Source organism: Lepisosteus oculatus, chromosome 16 (assembly GCF_040954835.1).
Source record: "Lepisosteus oculatus isolate fLepOcu1 chromosome 16, fLepOcu1.hap2, whole genome shotgun sequence".
In the NCBI taxonomy this organism is placed as follows: domain Eukaryota; kingdom Metazoa; phylum Chordata; class Actinopteri; order Semionotiformes; family Lepisosteidae; genus Lepisosteus; species Lepisosteus oculatus.
In genome coordinates, this window is record NC_090711.1 from 11,112,189 (window position 1) to 11,138,397 (window position 26,209).

At 35.5% G+C, this 26,209-nt stretch overlaps 1 protein-coding gene and 1 long non-coding RNA gene across 3 annotated transcripts in view; one reads left to right on the forward strand and one right to left on the reverse strand.

Annotated features, from left to right (window-relative positions):
* LOC107079542 (uncharacterized) overlaps nt 1–26,209 on the forward strand; it is a 175,949-nt gene that overhangs the window by 138,321 nt on the left and 11,419 nt on the right. The gene's annotated exons all lie outside the window — the stretch shown is intronic.
* Nucleotides 10,566–26,209, reverse strand: part of LOC102694510 (docking protein 5) — a 37,035-nt gene continuing 21,391 nt past the window's right edge. Inside the window, exons 6-8 of one of the 2 annotated variants that reach the window (XM_015364567.2) lie at nt 25,994–26,120; nt 13,363–13,483; nt 10,566–11,566 (exon numbers count right to left, since the gene is read on the reverse strand). In XM_015364567.2, the coding sequence (XP_015220053.2) occupies nt 11,514–11,566; nt 13,363–13,483; nt 25,994–26,120 (301 nt within the window). In that variant the 3' untranslated portion in view covers nt 10,566–11,513. The remainder of the gene's footprint in view (nt 11,567–13,362; nt 13,484–25,993; nt 26,121–26,209) is intronic. The other variant, XM_015364568.2, reaches the window with a different exon arrangement.

A 26,209-nucleotide genomic window follows, 5' to 3' on the forward strand; every position in this document is an offset into this window, starting at 1 on the left:
CCCCACTGCATAAAATGTTTTACGTAATGAGTATTCACTGCAACAAATTTAAAGCAAAATAAGAATCGGTTTATTTTAAAAGTGGCTTGAAAGGCATTAGTTTGTTATTTATAAGATAAAAGTTCTTAAATTATAGGCAGAACTTGTACAAAAGTTAAGTGGGTACATATGACTTTGTCAGTTATATAAATCTAAAGTAATTCAAGTAGGTAGCTGCGTCAGCATGTGTAGGCTGCAAAGGAACAAGTAAAGGTTTATTCCATGATGGAAAGAGAAGAAAGAAGAAAAACACTACGTTTCGGCTGTGGAGCCTTCTTTGGGTGTCTCGCCCGAAGAGGGCTCCAAAGCCGAAACGTAGTGTTTCTTTTCTTCTCTTTCCATCATGGAATAAACTTTTACTTGTTCCACAGAAAACTAAAGCCTACTACAGAAATGTCACCTACAGTATAAGGCATTTTCATGCATTTGTAACTAACTCTACTACGAGTTGTTCTTCGCTAATAAACATACTGTACTGTGCTTTAAAAGTGGTACCTTTACTGCAATACTAGCACAAAATACAAAATACCAAATTTCAGTTCTTTGTAGATGTGTAAAAATGTTTTAATTGACATTTAGTAAAAGTTTTTTTGCCTCTGCCTGGAGGCAGTTTTTTTTCTTTTTCTTTCTATATACTGTATGATTATAAATACGAAAAAAACTAATGAATATATACCCAATACCCAGACATATTACAGGTGATAACGGAGTGCCCTTTAATCCCTTGTTAAAGGAAGTGTGAAAATGCAATTCATTTGGACAAGTCTCGGAGCAGAACTAGGTGTCTGTATGATAAAGCAAATTAAATTATACTCCACATGTCTTTCTTTCTGGTCTGCTATGGCTTTATTCCTCTTTTTATTGTGATTCCCATTGAAACATCAAAATCAGTCAAGTGACATACAGTAATCATAAGGGACATGCATCCATTTGCAGCAATAGTTTGGCAGTGTCCCTCATGAAAGAAATAAGATATATTGCTAAAGAAATACAGTTGAAAAAACTAATTGTTGTCAAGTTTAATAAATTCTATGGACATTCACATGGGTTTTCAAACCTGTTGGAAGCCTGTCTTCTACATCTGTCTTCTAGCCAGTAGAATATTACCCTGAAAGTCACAAATGGCAGCCCACTGAAGATCAGCAGGTGAGAGCCTGGTCAGCCTGGATGGGAGACCTCCTGGGAAAGCTAAGGTTGCTGCTGGAAGAGGTGTTAGTGAGGCCACTAGGGGGCACTCACCATGCGGTGTGCCTGGGTCCTAATGCCCCAGTATAGTGACAGGAACACTGTACAGTAAAAAAGGGACTATCCTTTGGATGAGACATAGAACTGAGGTCCTGACTCTCTGTGGTCTTTAAAAATTCCAGGGTGTTTTTCGAAAAGCGGAGGTGTGTTACCCTGGCATCCTGGCCAAATCCCCCCCCTGTGTGTGTGTGTGCCTCCTAATAATCCCCATCTATAAACTGGCTCCATCACTCTATCTCATTGATAGCTGATATGTGATGCACATACTGGTGCACTTTAGCTGTGTTGCATCATCCAGGCAGGAGCTACACATTGCTGGTGGTGGAGGGGAGTCCCCGTTACCTGTAAAGTGCTTTGAGTGGAATGTCCAGAAAAGTGCTATATATACCATAAGTGTAAGGTATACACATAAGTGTAAGTGTAAGTGCTATATATACCATAAGTGTAAGGATATTATTATCTCAGCTCTCAATACTACGATTAACCATCTGTCAACTTAAAAGAAGTAATTGATGCGTTTTTTTTCTATTGTTTTCAACTGAATGATAATTTAAAAAGGAGAGGTTAAGCAATAGCTGGTGCAAGTTCTGTAGTGATCTCAGGAGGGAGAATAAGCAGAAGGTACTGTATAGGGGGTTCACAAACAAGCACGTTTGGTAATCATTTACATTTACCCCAGACTCAATTCATTGTGCTCAAGGGTGCTATGAACCCAGTGGCTGAGCCACTCATCTTTGAGATCTATACACATTAACACATAGTCAAATAGTACTTCTAGATTCCTTCTAAGTCTGGTTCGTATTTGGTACACTTTGCTGTTGGGATAATAAAGTAGGCATTTATTAGCTTTTACTTGATCTGCATTATAAAGAAAACAGAGCACACATTTTTTCTATGAAATTTTTATTACAACCATTCAGTTCAATTTTGTGCTCTTATGAAACATTATATGATATCATACAATAATTACAAGCGTATTGTATATACTGAACGTAAAAGCTATTACAAATTAATTCAATAAATGTTTATCATGACAAAATTAATCAATCTGAAAAGGGTGAATATTCCTTCTGTAGATCAATATACCAGATGAAATAGGCCTAAACAAATGCAAGATAGATGAGATGATACTGAACAGCAAAAAAGAATTACTAGGTTTCTGTGTGCTCTGTTCAGTATGCAGTTGCCAGTCCAACATACAATGAGTCATAAGGGCTGCTGAATTCACTCCACTCAAGCTCCTAATTATGTACTAGAACTATTAATTTCCCTAATTTGACCGATCTAAAGCTTTATGACAATTACTGCTGATTGAAAGATACCAACTTGTAGCTTTAACAAGCTAGTAACTGCGTCACTTCAGCCTCTATATGAAAATGCGTCTGTCAGTCAAGTTTTCCGGAACACCATCTTATGGAAATAACACAATTGTTCACAATTATGCTTAAGTAGAACAACATGTAGTTTAAAGTTAAAAGCAGATGTTTTTGAGAATTAAAATAGAATTGCACAACTCACTAAATCACAGAAAAAAATCTTCCTGCCCATTATAGAAGCCAAAATACTCCCACATTAAACGGTAATGAAACGGACAGTTTTCATTTTTAATGAGAAATATGAGTAATATGTTTTAGAAATAGCAATACAATAATTGCTCACAGGTAAAGAATTTAAAACTAACTCTTTGTATCAAAATAGTGGCTCTTTTGTTCAACTTGAGTGACTTTATCCTAATGAACTACAGAATGCAAAAATATATAACCAATGATTATTGGTGAGCAACCGCCTGAGCATGGGGCCTTTTCTTTTACTCATGATATATAAATATGGAAGTGTTCTTCAAGTATTGTTGATACACTGTATACAGTATATGCAAAAGTGTTCACAGACATTCAGTTGTCATTTGAAGAGTTTGCAGGAGGCCTAAGGAGGTAAATCTGAAGAAAGGTACAGTATAAACAAGTGAGGGAAGGGTAATCAAGTTTGCATGTTTGATTGACATGCTTTACAGACTATTTCAGATTAGTCTGCTTCAACATCATGATTATGTCCTAATGATGCATAGAGCTGTAAGACAAAGAAAGTGCTTTAAGAAAAGTACCAAATAAGCACCTATGAAATTTTACACATAAATTCAATTTCCATAGTTGGCAGTAAAGGCAAATGTGAATCTGCTGGAGGGAAAATCGCTCAGGACTAGTAAAAGGCAAAACCCCTCACATTTTCTATACTTCTCTGTGTATGCACAGCGTGTACTAATGTATATGAAACTGTTCTGTGCTGGTGTTTGACGGTCATAGTCAAATAATTTTTACAGCATAAGACTGAGATGAATTAAACATTTTTGTTAAGTGAATTCTTAGTTACAATTTCAAACTGAATATTAGTGAGTCACAGTAACCTGTTGCATCACTTAACACATTTATATTGACCCATGCTGCTTTGTTTCTCTGCAAAAATAATTAACATACTTGCATAAATAATCTACAAATTTCCTAAAACTTCGTAAATGCATCCTACTGTGTCATTGAACCCTGCAGTTTTCTTGGCCATTTTGTTTTTGCGGTAGATACCGCAGTTTCAGATTTGTTTTGCACATTATTGAAGGAATGGGGCCACCTGCTGGAGCCTTGGTGCTATTACTGCTACGTTAGAATTTAGAGGCCTAGAAGATTCGGGAGGCTTGTGAACTTGAGAACATAAAATCTCTTTAGATGTGCGTAAACCTATTTGTTGTGGTTTTATAGCTTAGTATCATTCTTCCACCAGTCTTTGTTTATAACTCTCTGCTGGATAAATACAGAAACCGTCACTCCTAATATAATGATGAATGTTCCTTTATTTCATGGAGAAAATAATGAAAAATAGCTCAAATGCAACATGAGTATACTCTTGCAAATGTATTTATGAGCTTTTTTTAATTTTCCCCATTGGACAGACATAAAATATACATTCAAAGTAAATTAGAGAGCATTGAAAGACAATTAGGTTAAACTGTTATTGACCAGCACCTAATGATCCTTGTAAATTACACACCTCGCACAAATGGAGCCCAGTTTATTGATGAACCTATAAACTGACACACAACTGTTAAAAGCCATTCAGCAGTGTTTATTAGGAAACAAAGAAATGTCACAAAAATGTCTGCTTCACAGCTAATAATTAAAACCAGAAAAAAAGCGAGGTGGCAGACTCACAGGGGAAATAAAAGTAGCAGCAATTCTGATTTAACTCTGAAGAAAGATTTTAACAAGCTGTGAACAAAGAAGTGTTTGCTGTTGGTTTTTTTATTATTATTATTATTTCTCCTGTTTTTTTTTATGCAAGTAGGAAATATAAGGACACTGGAACTTGCTAATTCTCCAGAGATGTGCTGACTGTTTTATAAAAGATTAGAACAGGTTGCACTTTGAAGCAGATTTTATTACATTCTATGATAACAGGGTAATATACAGGAATTTTTATAGTTTGATCATGGGACACTATTACAATTATTTAGGAGCACAATTCAAAGGAGAAGGGATTGTCTTTTAGAGATAGGATTTATTCATTCAAATTGAGTAAGTATACTTATATATATATATCTGAAGAAGGCTTCACAGCCAAAAAAGTTGTTTTCTTCCTTCTCTTTTCAGCTTGGAATAAACCTATTACTTGTTCCTTTGCAGCCTATGCATGCTGACGCAGCTCTCCACCTGAACTAATTATATATACAGGATATATACAGTAAGTATAAGTTAACAAAACAAAATGCCATTTGTATTATCAGCTAAGTGGACAAGTCATGACAATGACTAAAAACATGTTTATATGTGAGGGCCATTACAGGCCAGAAGTTATTTTTTTTCTATTGTTTGATTCATAAGTCAGCGCAGAATAAATTCAGAAGCTTCCATAGACCGAAACATAATAGAGAGTAATATACTGAAACACTAGACTCTGTGGTTTCCTAGCAACCGCAGAATGTTAAGGCCAAGAAAACTCCTGAAGTTCAATACAAAACTGCACAGCTGCACATGCATACAAAACTTTCTTTATATCAGGTAAAAAGGTAAAGATGGCTCTATTAAAAACATGTATTGATTTTTTTAACCCAGGGAAACTCTGTGTTTCGTATTAAATGTTACAATATTGTGACATTTAAAGTGTGTTAGAATTACTTTCTCCATTGGAAAAGAAGGCTTTTATAGCATTTTTGGGTCAGTGCTTGGGTTTCAGAATTAAAACTGATACAGCTACAAAGCATTGTTTTCAAGCACCAGAAAGTCAGATCAGTTACTCTACACTCATTGGGATCTGCTTAATACTGTAGATGTATCAGTGTGGAACACATCTGGTAAATGAGACTTAATGTGAACAATTGCAGCAGATTACATGGAGATTACATGCAGGTAGGAAAAGCATAAAAGAAAAACTAAAGACACAAAATGAGAATCTTTGAAGTTATATCTTAGATATATCTTAGATCTATAGACAATGTGGGGAAGCAATAAGAAAGGTTAACAGACTGTTGGGATACATTGCTAAAATCCCAATATTTAAATGTAAGGATGTAATGTTGGGCAGCACTGTGGTACAGTAGTAAATGTTACTGCCTGCTAGCACTGGGGCCCTGGATTCAGTTCCTGGGGTGCTATCTGCACAGTGTTTGTAGGTTCTTCACCTGCTCATGTGGGATCTGGTTTCCTCCCACAGTCCAAAGACATACTGGTAGGTTAATTGGCTTTTAAGAATGTTGACCCTGGTGTGTGTGAGTGTCTGTGTGTCCTGTGACGTTCTGGCGTTCCATCCAGGGTGTACCCTGCCATGCTCCTGTTGCTTGCTGGGATAGTCTCTGGCTCTCCCGTGACCCTGAATCAAAAGAAGAGGTTAGAAAATGCATGGATGAATGTAATGCCAAAATTGTACAATGTACAAGTTATACCTAATTTATAATACTGTTTACAATTTTGGTTAACTTCCAAAAAAGTTATTGCGGCTCTGGAATCATTCTTGTCATAAAGGAATTCCCCACACTGACAAGATAGAGGAACATCCAGAACATGTTTCCAGTATGGTGGTTTAACTTACATCCTTCACTGTCTTTTAGTTTCTATTCCATTTGTTTTGCTTGTTTTTTCATTTCATTTTTTTTTTACTTCAGTTGTAAATATTCAACATTTTACCTTCCATTTCCTTAGGCAGTTATTTTGCTTGTAATGTGTTCAAAGACCTTATTTAAAATGCAGCATTTGCCAAACAGACAACATTGAATTAGATTTTCGGATCTAGGTAGTCAGCAATCATGAAAAAATGCCAGATGGTACAAGTCACAGTTAGACACTTATGCCCTAGTCTTATATAGCAGTCATGTGGAAAGTGTTTTTTTCTCAAAATAAAAAGCACATGTTTAAAAGCAGATAAATTTATGTTGTTGGATATGAATTTTATATAAAATTTCACATTTTTTCTTAAAAAATATTGCAAACAATCCCAGTTATATAATCCATAAAAAATGAAACTGTATTAAACAAATTAAAGATATTCATGGCACCCGAGCAGAAGTAGATTATGGTCCTCTGGAGACTGCAATATCTTTACCCGTGACACGCAGTGTATAGCTTAAACCCAGTGAACTATCTTCTAAATTGGGTTGCTGAAGCCAAATAGTTCAACCTCAACTCTTCTCCTGAATGTTGTTCTCCTTCAAGAATTGAATACAAAGCTTACAGGTTGTTGAAGCTTATCCCTACCTGGGCACGATGTGAAAATGAAGGTTAAACAGTTAGTGCAATGTTTGTTAAAAAGTAGAACAATATGATCATAGTGATAAACCACACATCATGTTTCATGTTTCAACAATAATCAGTGTAGTCAGATTGAACATTAAAATCAATTTCTTACAATATTAAAAGTGAAACTTCTCTAGGTGGTACAGTGGCTCAATGGTTAGCATTGCTGCCTTAGAGTTCTGGGCCTCTGGGTTCAAATCCAAACCTGATTTATTATCTGTGTTAAATTTGTATGTTGTCCCCACATAATGTTTTGACATGTTTGCCTAGCTTTCCTTCAAATAATGCAACATGTCAAAGCTGGGTTCTTTCAGTTTTTTAAATTGTGTGAACCCTGCATGTAAAAAAAATATTATTTTCTTTGCAACCCAGCAATAATAATCTCCGTTTTCAATATCTCAGAGCTGAGACCTTGACTGAGTGTCATAGTTTTTTTTTTTTGTAAAAGCAGAATAAAGAAAGAAATGAAATGTAAACAAATTGTCATCTCAGCAAGCTCGTGTTTGAAAAAGAGAATGCTAGTTAAAGTGTTGTTGGTGTTGACAAATCAAAAGAACACATGAAGAAGCACCGTGGTTCTGACCAGTGTTTTTAAAGATGAAAATCTGAGGATCACAGAACTGGTAAAGTGACAGTTTGCATTACTGTAATGTAATGTCAAAACATATCTCTGGTTCTGCACAGCGTGGAAGTGGTGTTTGATTAAACTGAGCTTTAAGCTTGAAGTGGTTACTGTTCTCAAATATCATTATCAGACATGATGGGCTGTTGTTCATATTAAAGTACCTTAAAGCAGTCGCTTGAAGGAACACTGTTGTCTGGTTTTTGCTCCAGATGAATTTTTAAGCACAATCTCCATTCAAAGATCAAATGAGATTGGTAATTCATTTCAGCTCTGTACCAATTTCTGAGTTTCAGAACTGCATTTACAGTAGGTGTATTATCTGTAACCAATTGGTTACAAAAAGTTCATTGTGTTAGTATCTGATGCATTATCATTCCCACCTACTATATGTCTGGTCATCATAAACAGATTTAGACACAATAGGCAATTTACACTGTATATGGTTATCATAAATAAAGGCAAGGAAGTTGAGGAGAGACTGCTTAGGTTTCTATATGCTGAAGGGGCTGGAAACTCAGAGAAGCAGTGCCAATATGAAAGTGACACCTTTTTAGAATTTGAACTTATAACACCCTTCCGTAATGCAAAAGAAGTGATCATATAACCATCCAATGCAGTGGACTAAATTATAAGGAGCATCCACTCTTTACAACCATGAAAAAAGCATTAGAAAAGAACATATGATCAATAGTCTACTTATCTGTGATATAACTGATCATACAGTAAATTTCACCACAAGTTACTATCATGACAAAAAGGCAATCATCAAGACACACAAAAGATATGATGGTACGGTCACTAAGCGCAAGAAAAAGATGACTATGACTGCTCTGGTCATCAGGACAATTTAAATAATGAGAAAAGGTATAGTACTTACAATTTAATATGAAGTCTTGCCCTTTAGATTGATCCACCTGCTAAGGTCATATAGAAATATTGACTGTACTCACAAACCCAATAAAACTACAGTACTGCAGAGGTATATTATTCTCATAATGCAAGTTGAAAAGTGTAACCAGTGTAAATGTCACCAGTGTCAGCTCCATCTTCGAGAGTTGCAAAGCCAAAGAAAATCCAGTTTTCAATATTAATAACACACAGAATAAAGGCTATAATAATCTTTCAGTTTTTCATAGTTTTTCCTAAAAGGTTTTATGCTCCTTATAGTTAAATAGTTTCATCTGACAACTCTCAGGAAGAGGCACTTGTGTATAAGAGCTTAAAGAGATTACAACTGAGATAGGGCCATTTTAACAGCTTTAGTTACCGTTTGGTTGACAGTAGCTTATTGATCTGATATATTGATAAATATTTATCTGATCTCATCCAACCATTTCTTGAAGGTCCCAAAGGAATAAACTGCATGACAAGGCAGTGTGTTTCAAAGACCCATCCACCTTAAAGTGCCTGTGTTCTCCCACATGAAGGTACTTCTTTGTAATTGCAGTTATGCCTTCATGTTCATGTATAGCTGCCAAGCAAAAAATAATCCATTGGATTCACTTTGCCATTGCCTTTGGGGCCTCTTGTAATCTCCTCTGCTTGAGTTTGTAGGTCTTTAGAGGGATGTATTTGCATAATTATAAATCTTTCAATACACTTTGTACAATTAACGGCCTTAAAACATGACATTTTGAAGGTTGACATTAGACATGCATACCCTGCTATTACTGTATTTAGTCTTTCAGTGGAGCAACTATTTAACTTCTAACACTGCTTGTCAGTATCCAACACCAACAAGACCAGATGCTTTTATTATCTGGTTTAGTGCCAATTATATCTCTTAATAAATCAATATTATAACAAAAAACTTTTTTTAGTTGCAAACGTTCATGGGTGTAGAGTCTGCTAGCTTCGTTCAACAAGGTAGTTTGCTGGTTTGAAGATCCATTTGTTAAAGTGAATAAAAATATCAAATTCTAACCAATTTACTGATGCATTAGCTTGGAGGATTATTTGAGGATTGTGTGTTAGTGTGCTGTTTAAACTAGACACAGGACGAAAGAGAAATTAACTTTGCGTTTCTTTCAAAGCTTCACTCACTACAATCTGGGATGAAGGTTCTTTCACGGCAATGAGTAAAAAAAATTGAACACATCTTGCAGTTAAATGTCTTTTTCTGGAGTTGAGTTAATAAAGAGAAATTGCCTCAGAATATTTAAGTGCAAGTTTATTCTCTTGAAATAACTCCCCAAAAGTCACAGCCCTAATTATCACTTATTAAAATACTTATCTTGCAATTATCACTTTAAAAAATAAATAATAAAAGACTGCCTCTCACAAGGAAATAAATAGCCCCACTTAATTTATTTTATTAATCTAAATGTCATTTTTTAAAGTATTTTCCAATCTTGTTTTTAAAGGTACAGTATAAGCACCTGGTGGACGCCCCTGGGCCTGGGATGCCAATGCCCTGCAGGGTTTATTAATTACTGCAATTATTAATTGCTGAATGCATTTAAGAAAGACATTTTTATCCCTTTCTAAACATCCAGTAAAACAACTGAATCTCCTTTATTTTTTTAACCAAAGAAAACTATAATGTGTCTTCAAAACTGACTTCAAAATACTTGGCATTAGAAAAATCCACCCGATGAACTCCATCAGGATCAGGAAATATACAGAAAAGTGGAAACTACGGAGAAGAGCTTTAAGGTTGTGGGTGCTGGGAACACATACTGTTGAAGCGGGTATTCTGTTATCCTAACAGAAACAGCTTCATTAGATCCTTGTATCAGTTAGCTTCTAGCAACCAAAATAGGTGAACTGAATGGCTTACTTTTATTTGTCACAGGAAAAAAAAACCACAATTGCTTGACACCTCTACAAATTTGCATTTGTGACAGCTTGGCACTTGGTTTGCCATCATTTCCTTTTACTTAAGAAACCCTTAAGAACATTACACATAATGGACAACATTTTGGGGAGTGTTGGCGCGTCCGCCTGCACATGGCCATTTTACACCCCATCTCTAATCCAACAGATTCGAGGTTAACATCGATTCAAGGATATTTGAGTTTATTGAGACTGCCAACTCTGGTCATTAATCTAGTCTGCTTAAGCTCAGACAGGTTACATCCTTGACTGGGGTGGAGAGGTTTATGGCTTTTAACATTAAGGAATGACAGCCTGGCTATCAGCATGGAGGTGTGATGTGCTGAGGAACTACTGTAAGGAGACTTTTTGACAAGAGAAGAGGGTTGTGAAGGGTGAATGGTGGAATATTAAGGATTTGTCTTCTCTCCCATTCTTCCATTTCAGAAATCATTTAATGGACTCAATTAATTTACTAAGGTCTTGCAAGAAACAGTACAAAACATTATTTGGTCTTTCAGGAGCAAGGTGATCATCCTCTAAATCTGATGTCCTCTAAAGCATTCACATCTAAATAAAAACTAAAATTTAGACAGTCTCAAACTAAGATTTATATAAATTATTTAATATTCATGGCAGAAACATTTTACCTCTATTTACATTACAAATGCATGTACAGCACTGAGAACAGCCTGTATACAAGTGAGAGATACACATTCCTTAAAAACATTTTTCTTACTAAATCAAAAAAATCATACAGTATATTATCAGGCTAACCACAAAAACTACAAACATTGGCACGATAATGCATAACGGTTTCCTACTGGTAAAACGAACGACAAAGATGTTCAACCAGTTGTAAGTGCTTATCTGACATAGTAGTAAGAAAAAAAGACAAAAATATATTATTTTCTTCACAAAATGTCTTATTCACTTAAATCAAAAGTTTGGTTTGAGTATTTCCTCCTTTTGGTATTTTTTTAGATTGTCTCCCCATCAAAAGTCTCTTTCACAAGACTTCATGTACAAACGGTGGTCTTCTCATCCACAGACGTCAATGGACTGGAGTTATCTATTTTAAAAAGATAGAGGGCAAAAATCAATGCAAATCCATTGTATCGCTCTGTAAAGCAGTATATAAAAATATTTCAAGACCTCATTTTAGCATGCATAATTATATGTACAGCAATCTATTATTTGAATACAATATAGATATTAAACAAAAGGATCAACAGCCATACATTTGACAGTAATTTATTGAATGAGGTGAGTGCTTCTGATACTGCTATAGCTGTGCAGCAATTTACATTGTCAGACATCACAGATGTTTCTTGGGAAATTCAGAAGTAACCAGAAGGAAAAATGAACATTCTTTAAAGTATGTTTTTATTCCCCTGAACATTGCACATAGTTATGATAGTTCAACAATTTAAAATGTGCCAAAAAATATGAAGATTAGTCTTAAAAGACAGAAATACCATACAGTAAAATGCAGTTATGTCTTTTGCATTCAGTCACATTTTGCAAATGTTCTGTCAGCTTCCACAATGCACTCTGAAATGCATCAGGTGAAATTAAATAGATTATCAGGAGAAACAGCTGCATTTTTTACTTTGCACAATTTTTGTTGTACTTGCAAAAAGCTGTCTGCTTCCATCTGAAACTTGTCAAATAGAAATCTTCTGGTTGGCAGATTTTTAACCTTTGGAGACAAAGGTTCTTCCTGTGTACAATATATGTTGTTGCCGTGTTCATGTGGGTTTTCTCTGGATGCTCTGTTTTCCTCATACAGTCCATAGACATACTAGTAGGTTAATGAGCTTCTGGAGAAATCCGCCCTGGTGTGAGTGTGTGTGTCTGTATCTGTGTGTGTGCCCTGTGATGGACTGGCATCCCATCCAGACTATATCCTGCCTTGTGCCCGTTGCAAACCGGTATAGGCTCCAGCTCCCCGAAACCTTGTATTGGATAAAACAGTTAGAAAACGGATGGATGGATAAACACACAACTATCAGTCAAGTTTACATTTCTCCCCCTTCACTGCAGATTCCTTTCACTAGTAATCCATATACAAGTTTATTGGAACTGCTAAATACCAATAAAAGTACAACAACTGTTTTTGTTATTATTTAAATTGAGTTATGATGCAGAATTAAAGAACAAAAACATTTCTTCTCGTTACTCTTGCCTAATAGTCCTGTAAGAAATCATGAAACCTTACAGTGGCGTTAATTTCACATAAATTCTCTCCAAATAATTTCAGTATTTGGTAGCTTTTCTGTGAGAATAACTGTAAATTAAAGTAAATTAGTTTACATTAAGTGCAACTATCAAATAACACACTAAAAACTGTCTTATGGACTTAAAGAATACACAGTAAACAATTATAAATGTCACATGCGTGCAAACAAACATACATGTAAATTCAAGCTTACAGAACAAAAACAGGTTTAACTCAATTTCCAGCTATTCTTAGCTTACTGCTCTATGAAACAGCCCAAGTCCTTGACTCCTCCTGTGTCCAAACACATTCACTTTCCTTTCTATTGATGGCTTACTCACAACTGAGTTAAAGCTAAATTCAGTGGAGAATTCAAAGAATTTCAATGAAGCTGTAGCTTGCTTAATGATGTAAAGTTCCAAGAGCTCTACCACTGATTCTTTTATTGTGGAGTCCTTTTCAAAATAACACTATGACAATAACATAATGTTTTTCATTCTCTAAAGACTGATCCAGACATCCCCTGTCTCTAACTGAAAGGCTGGGCCACATTTGCACAGTTTTGAGATCGGATAAAAACAAAACTGTCTTGTAGGCGTGATGGTGCGTCAAAACTAGAAACAGTAATTGCAGTAGATGTGAGTTACCTTTTAAGTGGCTGGCTGGCTTTGTGCTTTGCTGTCTGTTAATGTGTGGCCAGTACTTGCTTCGAGGCAGAGGTGTCATGGAGCTATCAGGAGCTGTCTTTTCACTCAGCATCCTCTCATTCTGTAGGAAATAAAAGCATGAAACTCTTCACTCTGAACAAAAGCTTTGTACTCTGTGGTTTCTATTCTGAAAAGAACTGCTATAAAGCTGTTCTTGCACCTCAGACTTCACTCATTTCTAATTCTAAGGTAGGCTCTGCAACAGAAATGTTACAGCCACAGGTTCATTACTTTTCACAGCATGCTTGGATGCCTTCTTTACATTATGTGAGCTGGAAGAGGATCCACCAAGCTTATTCACTTTTTCAACACTTACTGCATTGTAAAATATGCATGTATTCTAGTTTTTTTTTATTTAATAATGAAGGGGCAGTACATTTATCTGTAGTTTTGGCTTTTAAGGAAATTGTAGAAGCTACTCCATTGCAGCCATTAGGGTAGGAATATAAGAGTACATCACAAATGCCCTTTTCATCTCCACACCTAGAAACAGTTAAGACTCCCACTACACAGCATGTTGTAGATTTTATGAGCTCTAGGATTATTTACATGTTAAACTTTTAAAACAGATTTGTTTAGCATTGTGAAGAGTATTTGGATATTTTTGTTGTTGTTTTCCTATTCAGGCATCCCTGTGTAATCATAAGATAAATGTTAAATAGGGTGCAGAGACCATGTAATGTCTAATCAACATGGCATATTAGACTGCATCTCCTACTGTATACAATGTTGCTTGCTGATTTGGTAAAATTATGCAGGAACATTGAATTTAAAATGTTGGTCGTGCAGCTGAAGAAGTGCAAAGTAATATATGTTTCTGTAAAGGCACAAAATGGGCTCTGTGCAGATTGATCCATTTCTATATTAAAACACAGATACAAATGTGTAGATGTAGTTCTTATAGCCTTATCTATTGTGGATGATCCTGCCTGAAATAGGTGCAGTTGGGGACCTTCACTCAGATTAAATAGAAAATCCATGAACAGTTCTTTTCTTTGTCATTGCTGACATAAAAAAATAACAATAAAACAATAAAAAATTTGCACTTCACTGAAGCTGTAATTACATTTTGCTCCCTGTTTATTTTTCAAGCTACCTAATATTTTTTCCTGGCACCAGTACGACAACAATGATTAGAGTTTAACAGACGTATAGAAATGTATCAAACAGTTACCAACCAAACACTGAAAACAAACACTTACAAACAGATAAACGTGAACTTTCCACATTCCTAAAAAATTAATCAATAAGCAACTGCACAATTAGCTGCAACAGGCAATGTTTTTACAAAGGCGACCTATTTACAAAGTTCTTTTTAGCGACCTCTTGCGGCAGTGTTGTAGTCATCATATGACACCTTATTACATTGCATTTGCTGAAAATATAAAATTATGTTGCAGAGTTCAAAATGTTCAGTTTTTGGTGTTGGCTTATGTAAGAGCCAGCAAATCACAATACCTGAAGCTGAACTGTTTTCCCCGTAAAGAAAAGTAGCAGTATATGCAAAATGAAGGCAGGGAAACCGAACTTTCTGAATGCCTGTGATGTGCACATCAACTGAAATGACAAAACTAAGTAAAGTATTTTTATAAAATGTGATAAGTTCAGCTTTATAATGTGTTTTTTGTACGGATGGATATCTTTTAAGAGAATGATTTTAATTACTACTATAAAGACAAACTGCAAGTGTTCAGCAGATTGGTACACCATGACACCCAAAGGAAAAGTTAAATCTGTCCTGTAACTGCAGGCTGCATAGCTAGACTTAATCAATGTCCCATTAAACAACATCTGTTTTCAAATACCAGGATGTCTGCAGAGAATATGTTTCCTATAATGAAATTTTCATTAATTCTGAAGTCTGTAAATAGCAGAAAAGTCTAGATAAAACTCTTTCTGGATAACAGACAACCAAAGAGTTGTATAAAACCAAATGCATGCCAAAAAGAGCTATTTATTTGTTATCTTGTTTTGCAATGTCTTCTCAAAGAGCAAATAGTGGATTAATCTGGAGAAGAGGCAAGACCCACAGTTTCCAGGCACTCAACCAAGACAAAACAGTAAGCTATGGATTGACCATGATATAAAGAGTACATTAGGTTACTCCTGTAACCCTGGTTCATTAAAAAAGTTTTTTCCTGAGCAGTTTTGTCAATGAAAGAGGACGAGGTAGATAGGACATTGTGTTCCTACCTGGCCCATCACCTGTGTTTGCTCCCCATGATACCCCATTGAGACCCTTGGGTGTCCCACACCTTAGAAACTTGATGCTGAACCAGGTCTCATCTGTATTATAAATCTGTATATAAATTAAATTTACAGTTGCCACAAATAATTTGATTCACACTCTGACACGTTAAATTAATTTCTTAAACAATTTTACATAACAGTTACATTAATTCCATAAGCACATAGAAAGTATTTTTACTTTTTAACTATTTGCAATTACCTTTACTATAACTGTAATTGGAAAAGTATATATTCTCCAAGCATTTTAACTTTATCGTCATTGCTACAAAGACTGAGCATCAACATTTTAATTCTTTATGTGCAGTGGAGAATTCACTTGTGACATTTTGAACTTCCCAAATGGAAGAAACCTGATCATTTTTTTTCCATTTACAGTATGAGTTAGTATTACATTGTACAATGTCAAAGGTGGCATTACAAAATAATGTAGAACTATAGATTTCAGGGATCACTTTTGCTATGCATGTGTTTGAGTCACAGTGATCCTTTCAGAGACTCAGGCTCATCAAAAATGAATCAGTTTTTCTCATTCTCATCTCAACTGCACCTCCTATTACATTTCTGATGTTGTCTCCCAGCCAATTTGCATCAGGAGACAGTAAATCTTTGGTTTCTACCTTTTGATGTGTTTGGGAAATAATTAGGAAACAGAAATGTGATCTTTTATATTTTGCTCTTTTATGATTAGCCACTTAACCTACAGACTACAAATTAAGTATTATTTAATTGACAATGGAGGTATTTATCATGTCTAGATGTTGGCATCTAACCTTTTTAGTTTTAGATTTTAATGAGAAAGGTTTTCTTTAGACATCTCTGCACAAGGTACAGTAAATGTCTAGGTTACTCTTTGTCAGTTAGGTTCACGTCACTAAGCAATTTTACAGAAGCTGTTTCATTCCCAAAGATATCCACTTCTTCACCCCACACAGGAAGCCTGGATATCAAGAGGCCTTACTCAGCCATACAGAAAATTAAAGTGAATCACTGCTGTGTTTATTTACAATGCTGGCTGGAGATGATGGACAAGGTCCATCCAGAATATTTTATGGTCATATTTCTGAGTGCAATATGTGGTCCTGGGTAAATTATGCATTCCCTGCTTGTGTTTTTCTGTCTCTCGTGGCTGTTGTATGGGTTCAACGTGTTGAGCTCCTTGCAGCAGATTTTGAAGAGTTTCTGAGAAATGGTTGCTGTGGGACTCATGTCAATGTTGCACTTTGCACTTCTTCAGGTTGTGTCTTGAAGACTTATTTGAGGAAATATGTCTTATTAACAAATATGTCTACAACTGTTCTCTTGAGTGTACGCTATAACTGTGCTGGACATCTGCTTTCAGGAGTCTGCAGTCAGATGTCCGGGCATTGTGGCATGCCAAGCTAAGTTAGACATTACCTCAAAACATTTGCTGTTTGTAAGAGGAAGCTAATGTTGATGGTCTATCTTCTGAATATATTCAGCCAGAACACCCAATAATTGAGGTTTTTTATGATACATTTCCTGGTCTCAAGACTATACAGTAAGGTAGAGTCCTTGACTGCCTGACAAACTATATGTTTAGTTTTAAATAGTTTAGTGTTTTTTTAATTGACCACTGACTGAAGGCTAGACTTGTGCATTTGATGTACATTCTTCATTAACGTCTGCCTTCTGTGAATGATAACTTCAGAGGTACAGGAAATGCCCAGTGCTGTTCACAGTCTCTTGATGAATCAAGAATCATTACCTGAATTACCTGAAGATTTACTTTCAAATGTTTGTTTTTCTACCATTTGGTAGAGTCATCCCACTCTAAGAACATGTCAGTAGTCAGTAGATGTAGCACTGCAGTATGGTGTATCAAGAACAGAGCTGGGGTGATGACAAACAGAGCTTGTGTGACTCCCATTGAATTGAATTGAACCTTTTTTGTCCCTAAGGTACTTTGGAATTTGGACATCAAAAGCAAAAAAATACAAAAACAATACAATACCATAATACCAATACAAAACATAATTCAACAACATCACTGAATCAGAAATCTTCTAGTTACAAAAAAGGTTAAGAGCAGACCATAATCTGATAAAAAGGTTATGATGATTATTATAATTATTATTATTGCTGTTGTTATTATTATTATTAATAATAATAGGACAAGGCACTACCCCAGCTCTGAATTCAAACAAATACAATGCTCTGAAAAATCAAATGATAGAACACTTTGTAACCTCATTAGGGTCCGTAATAGATTTATGAAAACTCATTGATGAAAATCAGTTCTTGCATATTGTCAAGGAGCAAACAAAGAGTCTCGATGGATTTTGGAGTTCACAGAGTGTAAAAAGGGGAAGGGAGATCATTGGGAGAAGCTTAAGCTGTTTCCAAAGTTGTTGCACCTTGTAAAAAGTGAAGATCCTGTTAACTGTGCCTCTCAAAGTTTTAACCCTGAGTAATGTTCCAGGAGCATCTCTTCAGCAACTGGAAGATGGTTCAAGAGGGAACAAAAGATTTGTGATAATCGTTTCTGCAATGGACAGTAAAGTGATCCCTATGTAATTTTTATGAGCATCTGCTATGTAATTTCCATGGGCTTATCTCCTTTCCTGTAGACTGACATGATCTTGGCATCGCCAGGACTGTCTGAGAGGGTCTCCCATCTGCTTAATCACTACTATGACACACCTTCGAGCAACTGGTGTTGCTAATTCTGTCCAATACATAAAAAGAAACTTTATTTAAAAAACTACAATAAGCTTAAAATATAAAAGTGCAAACATATTATACAGTATGATGTAGTTGTTAAGTGCAGTTGATAAATGTAGTGCCTTCAAAATCTGTATTACATCTCAAGCGAGTGAAAAGTTATGGACGTTTTCAAAGTAAGTCCACAATACTGGCACTAGATTATACAGAATTCATACAGTGAAACTGCTGTGAAACAGCACTCCCAGAAACAACTCTATTCACCGTGAGGTTTAATTTAAAACTATTATATTTTCTCTCTGTCTGAAGTCTTAACACAGTTATTTTTTCTTTATTTTGGTATTAAATTTATTTCAAATAACTTGGACAGCAGTATCCTGTTATTATTCCTTTAGTTGCAAAAATCTTTTCCAAACCCTCACTTTCAAACCCAACATTTCAACTAAACGCAGTTAACGCAGCCACCAAGTAAAAAGTATCAATGAAATGTAACTCAGCAATGCGCTTGTCAATTCGGGCAGAACAAAAGCAGGAAAAACAGATGAAAAAATCTATAATCTGCTCTGGTAATCCAGTTCTATTCATGAAACTAAAATACTTTACAGGGTGGTCAAATTCAAACATTCTGTCTCACTTTTTAAAAATATATATTCTTTTCCTCAGGTGGCACACGCAGACTGTTTCCCATAGGGATTCAGGCATTCCAGTTTCAGAAACACCATACTACAAGAGCATTTCTTTCAGAGGAAGACTGAGCTATTTTGCTAAGATACTGTATATATGATACAATAATACTTTATTGTATGATTTCTCAGAAATGCATTTAGCCTCCAAGCACCTATGTTTCACACACATACTGTATTGTTTTACAGAAATCATTCAAAGAGAACATATTGTATAAACATTGCATTGAAAATAATTATATAATTGAAGACAGCAACCCATACAAAGTAATTGCATACCACTCCTACTAGAATCCACACAGGCTATTAGCATCTCTAAGTTTATTTTCCCAACATTTCACCCAAGCCCTCATATTGCACATAGGCCTTCATCTACACATGAATACTATTTGCACATGTACAGTACATAAACCAATACTCTTTATTGTGAGCTCATGAACTCATATTGTACCTCTTGAATTTATGCAGAACTTTCCAAACAAAGGAAACACCTTGCCATAACGATAGTAACATAACAAAGGCATTTTCATCTTTTGCTCTTTTAATTTTGGGGATTTGAAAAAATAAAAGAATGCTTTGAAATGAAACAAAAGACGACCTCTGAAATAATTTAAATATTTTCAGAGAAAAATATTTATTTTACAAAAAATGAGGTTTGTTTGTTTTTTTTACACCTCACTTGTTTTCTTTCAGAAAAACATTTTCCTTTAAACAACCCTCTCTATTGGTATCTTATGACTGGTGAATTAGACATTTTGATACTGAAATGCATTTTATGAATTATATATTTTTTTCCCACAATGAATAGGCACGCCAAATTATACAGTACCTTAGGCTTTGTACCTACTGCATGTACTGAACTAGTAGAAGTTATTTGTTTAATTTAAAAGTATTAATTTAATAATATTTAAATTTTCCTATATTAAATCCTTATATTTTACATAGATAAAGAAAACTTAAAAACTTTCATTTACATAATTAACAAAAAAATTGCAATTCATTTTTGTTGGTTAATATGAGCGAAACACAATCCATTTTCACATAAACCATTGCAGACATTTTTGCAATTGTGAGAATTTTGTTTCCTCAACCACAGAGGTATGTCATTGGTTTCGATTTTGGTAAATGTGTCACTGAAATATTCATTTAATACATCAATAAGTTACATTTTATTGTTTCTGTTCTATATCAATAAGTATTAGTATAAAAATGACAGATTAGACCACCAACAGAGCTCTTCCAGACAAGGATAATTACCATTGAATAAAAATCACTAACATAACACCCATCTTTAAATGGGCAACAAACCCAAAACATGTCTTACATCTATTGCATAATGCTTTATATTACTACTCAGAAATTTTGAACAAAATTGGATATCATATGTAAGCGAATTGGATTGTAGAGGATAGTCAAAATGGATTTAAAAGAGATGGAATTTATCTTGTTGAAGACTAAAATTAACTGAATTGTTTAGAACCAGAGATCAACAAGTGGTAACCATTTGATAGTGTATTTAGAACTAAGGCCAGGAGATACTGAAACAACCTACCCAAACATTTAGACAAACCTGATACTCTGGCTTCTTTAAAACGTTTGGTTGAGGTTGCCAGATTAACTATCTACTAGCAACAAAATTAATTAGATGATCTAAATTGTCTCTTGTTTTTCCATAAGCACATTATCCCTTCATGTTTACATAGACAGTCTTTGTACAAGATGAGTACTATGAGTACTACCGATGCATACTATTTTTAAATACCTCATCTTTAAATATAGTACAGTCATATTTTACATGGCAAAAGAACTCTAAAAATAAATTTCTTTCTGCTTGCTAAATACCAACGTCACAAAAGGATGTCACCTATGAGACTTTAACCGACAAAAAACAAGTTTGAAGCCTGGCTAAGATCTTTACAGCCAATTAAATGCGCAAGTGTCGGGATGTGGAACATATCTACTTTATACTCATTAATTGCTTAGCCTTTGGCCTAATTCTTTTTCATAAGCAAAAACATTTCAATGTGCAACAAGTTTGCAAGAAGTAAAAGGAGATTCACCCACCTCACACACATACAGTACCGTTGGAAAAAAATAGCACATAATAATTTTAATATCACTGCCATCACCTGGCAATAATTGCTAGAAAATAATTTCTAGTAGGCAAATTGCCCAGAATAGCATGGTGAGCATGTTAGCTTACAACATTTTTGGGTCTGTCAGAGAGCCTGCTAATATTAAAAATGAAATGAGGCGCATACATACTGTTTCCAAGAGTTTCAGTTCTTTTCTTTGTTTTCAGACGAATTACTGATGACCCTGTCAAAAAAAATCATCAAACCATCCTACTCTGACAATTGTAAAAAACAACTTGATTGACTGCGAGGCTGACAGTAATAGTGCCTGAATGACAAAGAAAAAAATGACAAGATAAGTGTAGAAAATTGTTGGCTAAAGTATGTGGTACGCAAGATGAAATGTTAAAAATAGTGAGCGCTGATATATGTTAATAATAATAATAATAAACTTTATTTTATATAGCGCCTTTAAAGGTGGCTTCTCAAAGCGCTTTACAGGATGACAATAACAATAAATAAGAAGACTACAACAATAAAAAAGAAAATTTCACAAGACAGGACACAATTATAATTACAACAATACAACAATAACAATAGAGGAGACCGTGGAAGATGGTATTAAGAAGAGCAGAGGGGTGAAGAATGGAACCAGTTAAGTAAAGGCTTTTCTGAAAAGGAGGGTTTTGAGTCTGGATTTGAAGGAGTTTAGAGAAGGTGACTCTCTAATATCCTTGGGCAAGGAGTTCCAGAGCTTGGGGGCATAGCAGGAGAAGGCCCTGTCGCCCATACAATGTAGACGGGCTTGGGGGACAGTAAGGAGGGCAGAATTTGAAGAGGGGAGGTTGCGAGGTGGGGAGTAGGGCGATAAAAGTTCAGACAGGTATTGAGGTGCCAAGCCATGTAAAGCCTTGTAGGTGAGCATGAGGATTTTAAAGTCTACGCGGAATTTGACCGGAAGCCAGTGCAAGGACTCCAGGATAGGAGTAATGTGAACACTTGCACTAGATCTGGTCAGGATTCTGGCTGCTGAATTTTGGACATACTGTACAATCAAAGATTGTAATGCTGTTGAGAAAAACATCTTAACTGAACTGTGGGCGGGATAATGACAGACAAAGCCAGTTTCACTCAACTGTTTTAAATCACAGTCGTTACAGACTTTTACTGTATACAGAGCCTATAGAAAGAACCCTTTCTGATATAACACATTTTGTGGTCTAGCAGCCTGAAACCAAGACACAATTTCCGCAGCGGAACACACAACCTACAAGTGAAAAAAATTGATCAGAGATTCTGAAAAGTAATTACAAATACCTAGAAAAATGTGTTATATACACTAAATGTCTCCACCACACATTTCTTTTTGCATTTTTGTTGCATTTATTGTATACATAGTCCATGGTCCAAACTAAATAAAAAGAAAGAAATCTCCTTGTCTCTAATTTGTTTCATGCATAATTCAATACATGGACCATACTCTGCACCATTGACATCCACAAAGACTTAAGGAAAAGAAAACGTCCATGTTATATATAACTTTTAAAACTGAACAAGAAAACACCCTAAGACAAAAACAAAGAGACACAGCAGTGTCTTTTTAAAAAATATGCCTCTTCAATATGGATCTGCAGATCTTTTAGTTTTGAACAAGAATCTCCACTTCTCATAATCACAATGCCATGTCGTCTTTCTCTGCTACCACATCGTTCCTGCTGTATTCCCATTACTGCAATCCCTGGCATCAAACACTGAAGTCTAGTTGGGTTTCAAAGGAATGTCCACAGTCGTGGCTGTCACGGATGTTGGAAGGGCATGCCGTGGTATGGCCAGGAGAGCAATAAAAACCCTATGCGTAGCAGTAAAAGGGGCAACATTGGGGTTAGCCCAGGCTCAGGGGGTCAGACAATGTCAGTATAGAAACCTATGCCCTCAGGCCACGGACATGGGGCGACCTGGTGCTAGGCGGGTCTCAGGACATCCGTACCCTCAATGCTGAGCAAGGAGCAGAGCAGACACAGGAAGTAAATAGGCTACACAACAAGACACACCAGAAATACATGAATAATCGCAGGGAACTAGGAACAGGACAGAAGAGCAGCGCCCTCTAAGTGTACAAGGAGTGACAATGGCATCCTCTTCAAAAAAGGAAAGCACCTATTCTTTTTTTCTTTGTCATCCAGTGTACTTAGACTGATGACACGACCCAGCACGCAGCTAGATGACTTTTATTAAAAGGACCCCTGGGTTGCCCCTACTGCCACTCTCTGGCCTTCCATTCATTTTTTTCCCTCATCCTCTTGTGCTTTAATTTACGCTTTACTTTCTCCTGCACTCTCTTCTGCTTCTATCTCCAACATCCAATGTTGCTCGATCGCGATGTCTTTGGTGTCTTAAAACCCGGGTTCCTCCCTCTCAGCCTCTACTGCTTTTGATCCATCTCTTTAGCCCTGGTTCTGCCTGGTGTCCTACCTCCAGCTCAGTCAGTAGGCATCCTACAGCTTTTAATGTCTGCTTTCCCTTTTCAAGGTAATTCAAGGTCATGTTTGCATTTCCCTGTTTCCTTCTGTCTCTTTCTGCATTGGTGTTTTTTTGGGGGGTTTCCTTGTTTTATTTTGGGGTTCTGAGCTTCGTTGTCTGATGGTCAGACATGGCAGGTTAAGCCAACACGTATTATACATAAATACTCAATCAACATTAACAAAATATCCAATATTTGGATGTTATAATTCCTTGTGAACTTTTTCTCCTAATATTGCACTTTTTACATTCTTATAATTTCAGTGTTCTATTATTTTTCTTTTATTGTGTTTTTTAATATAATTTGTTTTTATGCATGAATAAACTATGAAAGGACTACGTTTAATGAGTAAAAATAAATTATATATATATATCTGTATATCATACAGCTGAGTATGTGCTGTTTTTTAGTGTTTTTGTTTACATTAGGAATGCTTCCTGACTTATTTTTCAAGGAATTCTCAAACTGGCAAGTCATTTAAAATGGCCTGTGATTTTCAGTGGCAGTACATGAAATGAAAATGAATAAATGAAGACTTGATGATGATGATTATGTTAATTTCTAGTGAGTAATTTGGATATTTTCCAAAAATTTCAAAGATCAAAATTCTGACCAAAATCCAGTTGCTGAAACCTTTAGGATATTGAATCCACTTAAAATTTACAGTAAAAGCACAATAGAGAACTGTTCACTTTGTCTAAACCAACACTAAAATGATTAAACAGCATTTAGAAATCTATATCTTTTTCATTAGATAAACAGATTGATATATTTTAAATAAATCTCACAGTATTTTTGAGAGTCCTGAATATTGAATGTCAACACTTCTGACATTTAACCTATAATGAAAGCACCATATATGGCCTCACACTAACAGTCAATTAAAAAGTGAAATAGAAAATGGCTCTCAGGTAAGATCTGTGCATGAGATTCTTATCATTTTGGTATCATAATAATCATGATCACCATCACCATCGTTGTTATTAATATTTCATCATTTTGCTATCATGTTCACTTGCTGAATGACTCTGTCTTTGATCTGATATGTCTAGCTTTGGACTCAAAATAGATGAAACCAATTGCTTTTATAAAGGCCTTAAATAAAACTGTCTCACTCTAGAATTGATTAGAGCGCACACAGACTATGAAACAAGAGCGACGTGAGCGACTGTACTTTTTTCTGTAAATAACATTTCTAGTTTAATTCTTAATTGTTCTGTATTGTTTGTCCTAACTGTTCTCCTGTCTCTATACTTCTTAATTCCATTCATTTTCCCAATTAACACTAGCTAAAGTACTTGTCTCTGGCAGAGTGTTGTACTATGGGGCTATATTATCTATATTCTCGTATAGCATGTTTGTGCATGTTGTGCTGTAGATTAAAATAAAACTTGTTTGTTAGTAAAAAAAAGACTTCTGGACTCATTTACTGAAAGATAATTTTCAAGAGATATCAAAAAGAGTTTCATGCAGTTTGTTTTTTTATTACAGATAATGGGTTAGTGATGAATCATACTTAGAGCAAACAGTGCAGAGGGTAAAGAAAAAGTAAATGTGAAACAAAGCATATATTAACATACAGTACGTTTATTTAATATGAACCCCGGCAGGCTTCATTCATTCACTTTTTGGCTCATTTACAAGACTGTATTATCATATTTAAAATCGTGTTTTTTTATGTAAATCACCAACCACTCCTTTCTTATAATATCACTTCAAAAAACTAAAACCCAAGATGACCATTGTACAATGAGACACACACACTTCTAAGTGATTAAATATCCAGTCCTGAGGGACCTCTATCTCCCTCTCTTTCTTTTTCCTTTCCACCCATTTTCTGTCTCTTCACACCTGCCTTGAGATAAATGTGCGAGAGTAAAGTGACCCATTTCTAAAAGACCTCTTGCCACGTTCTGAACAAGATAAAGATGCCTTGTGTTTCAAAACACTATCTGTTATCTGTGTTATTCTGACCCAACGACACTTGGGGACTTTTCATAGCCCCTTAACTGAATGAACCCATCAATCTCGAAATTGATCTGAGCGACAATAATTGCATGGTGACTTTCAAAAGAGGTCTCCTGCTGTTTGTAACAACATTTATTATTATTATAGATTTTCCATAAGATTTGTTGTCGTTCATACTTCCCAGATTCCTCAAGGAGTACAACTAGAATTTAGTTTTATTGAAAACAGGACAGGCTGTTTTTTTTGTGGTGTGTGATATAGTAGCAGCTAAAATGAGGCCAGTGTGTAGTTTTTACATAATTAAGGAGAGTGGCAAGGATGCACAATAGGCATTGCCAGGCTATATTTTATTTTAAGCAGTGTAATGTATATTAATTCAGGCGTGTACGTACCCTAGATTTCTTTGACAGCCAGTCGTGCTGTTCAGCTATAGCCAATGCAGCCTTGTGTACTTTCTGATAAATGGCTTCTCCTTCTCTTGTCTGGAAAGTGAAGAGGCCCTCTCCAGTGTCGCACATCCTGGTGTGATGAGAATAGTTTAAATATAATGTATCTATGCACAGTACAGCATCCTTTAAGTAGGTCTGTAAATAAAAAGTAGAATACAA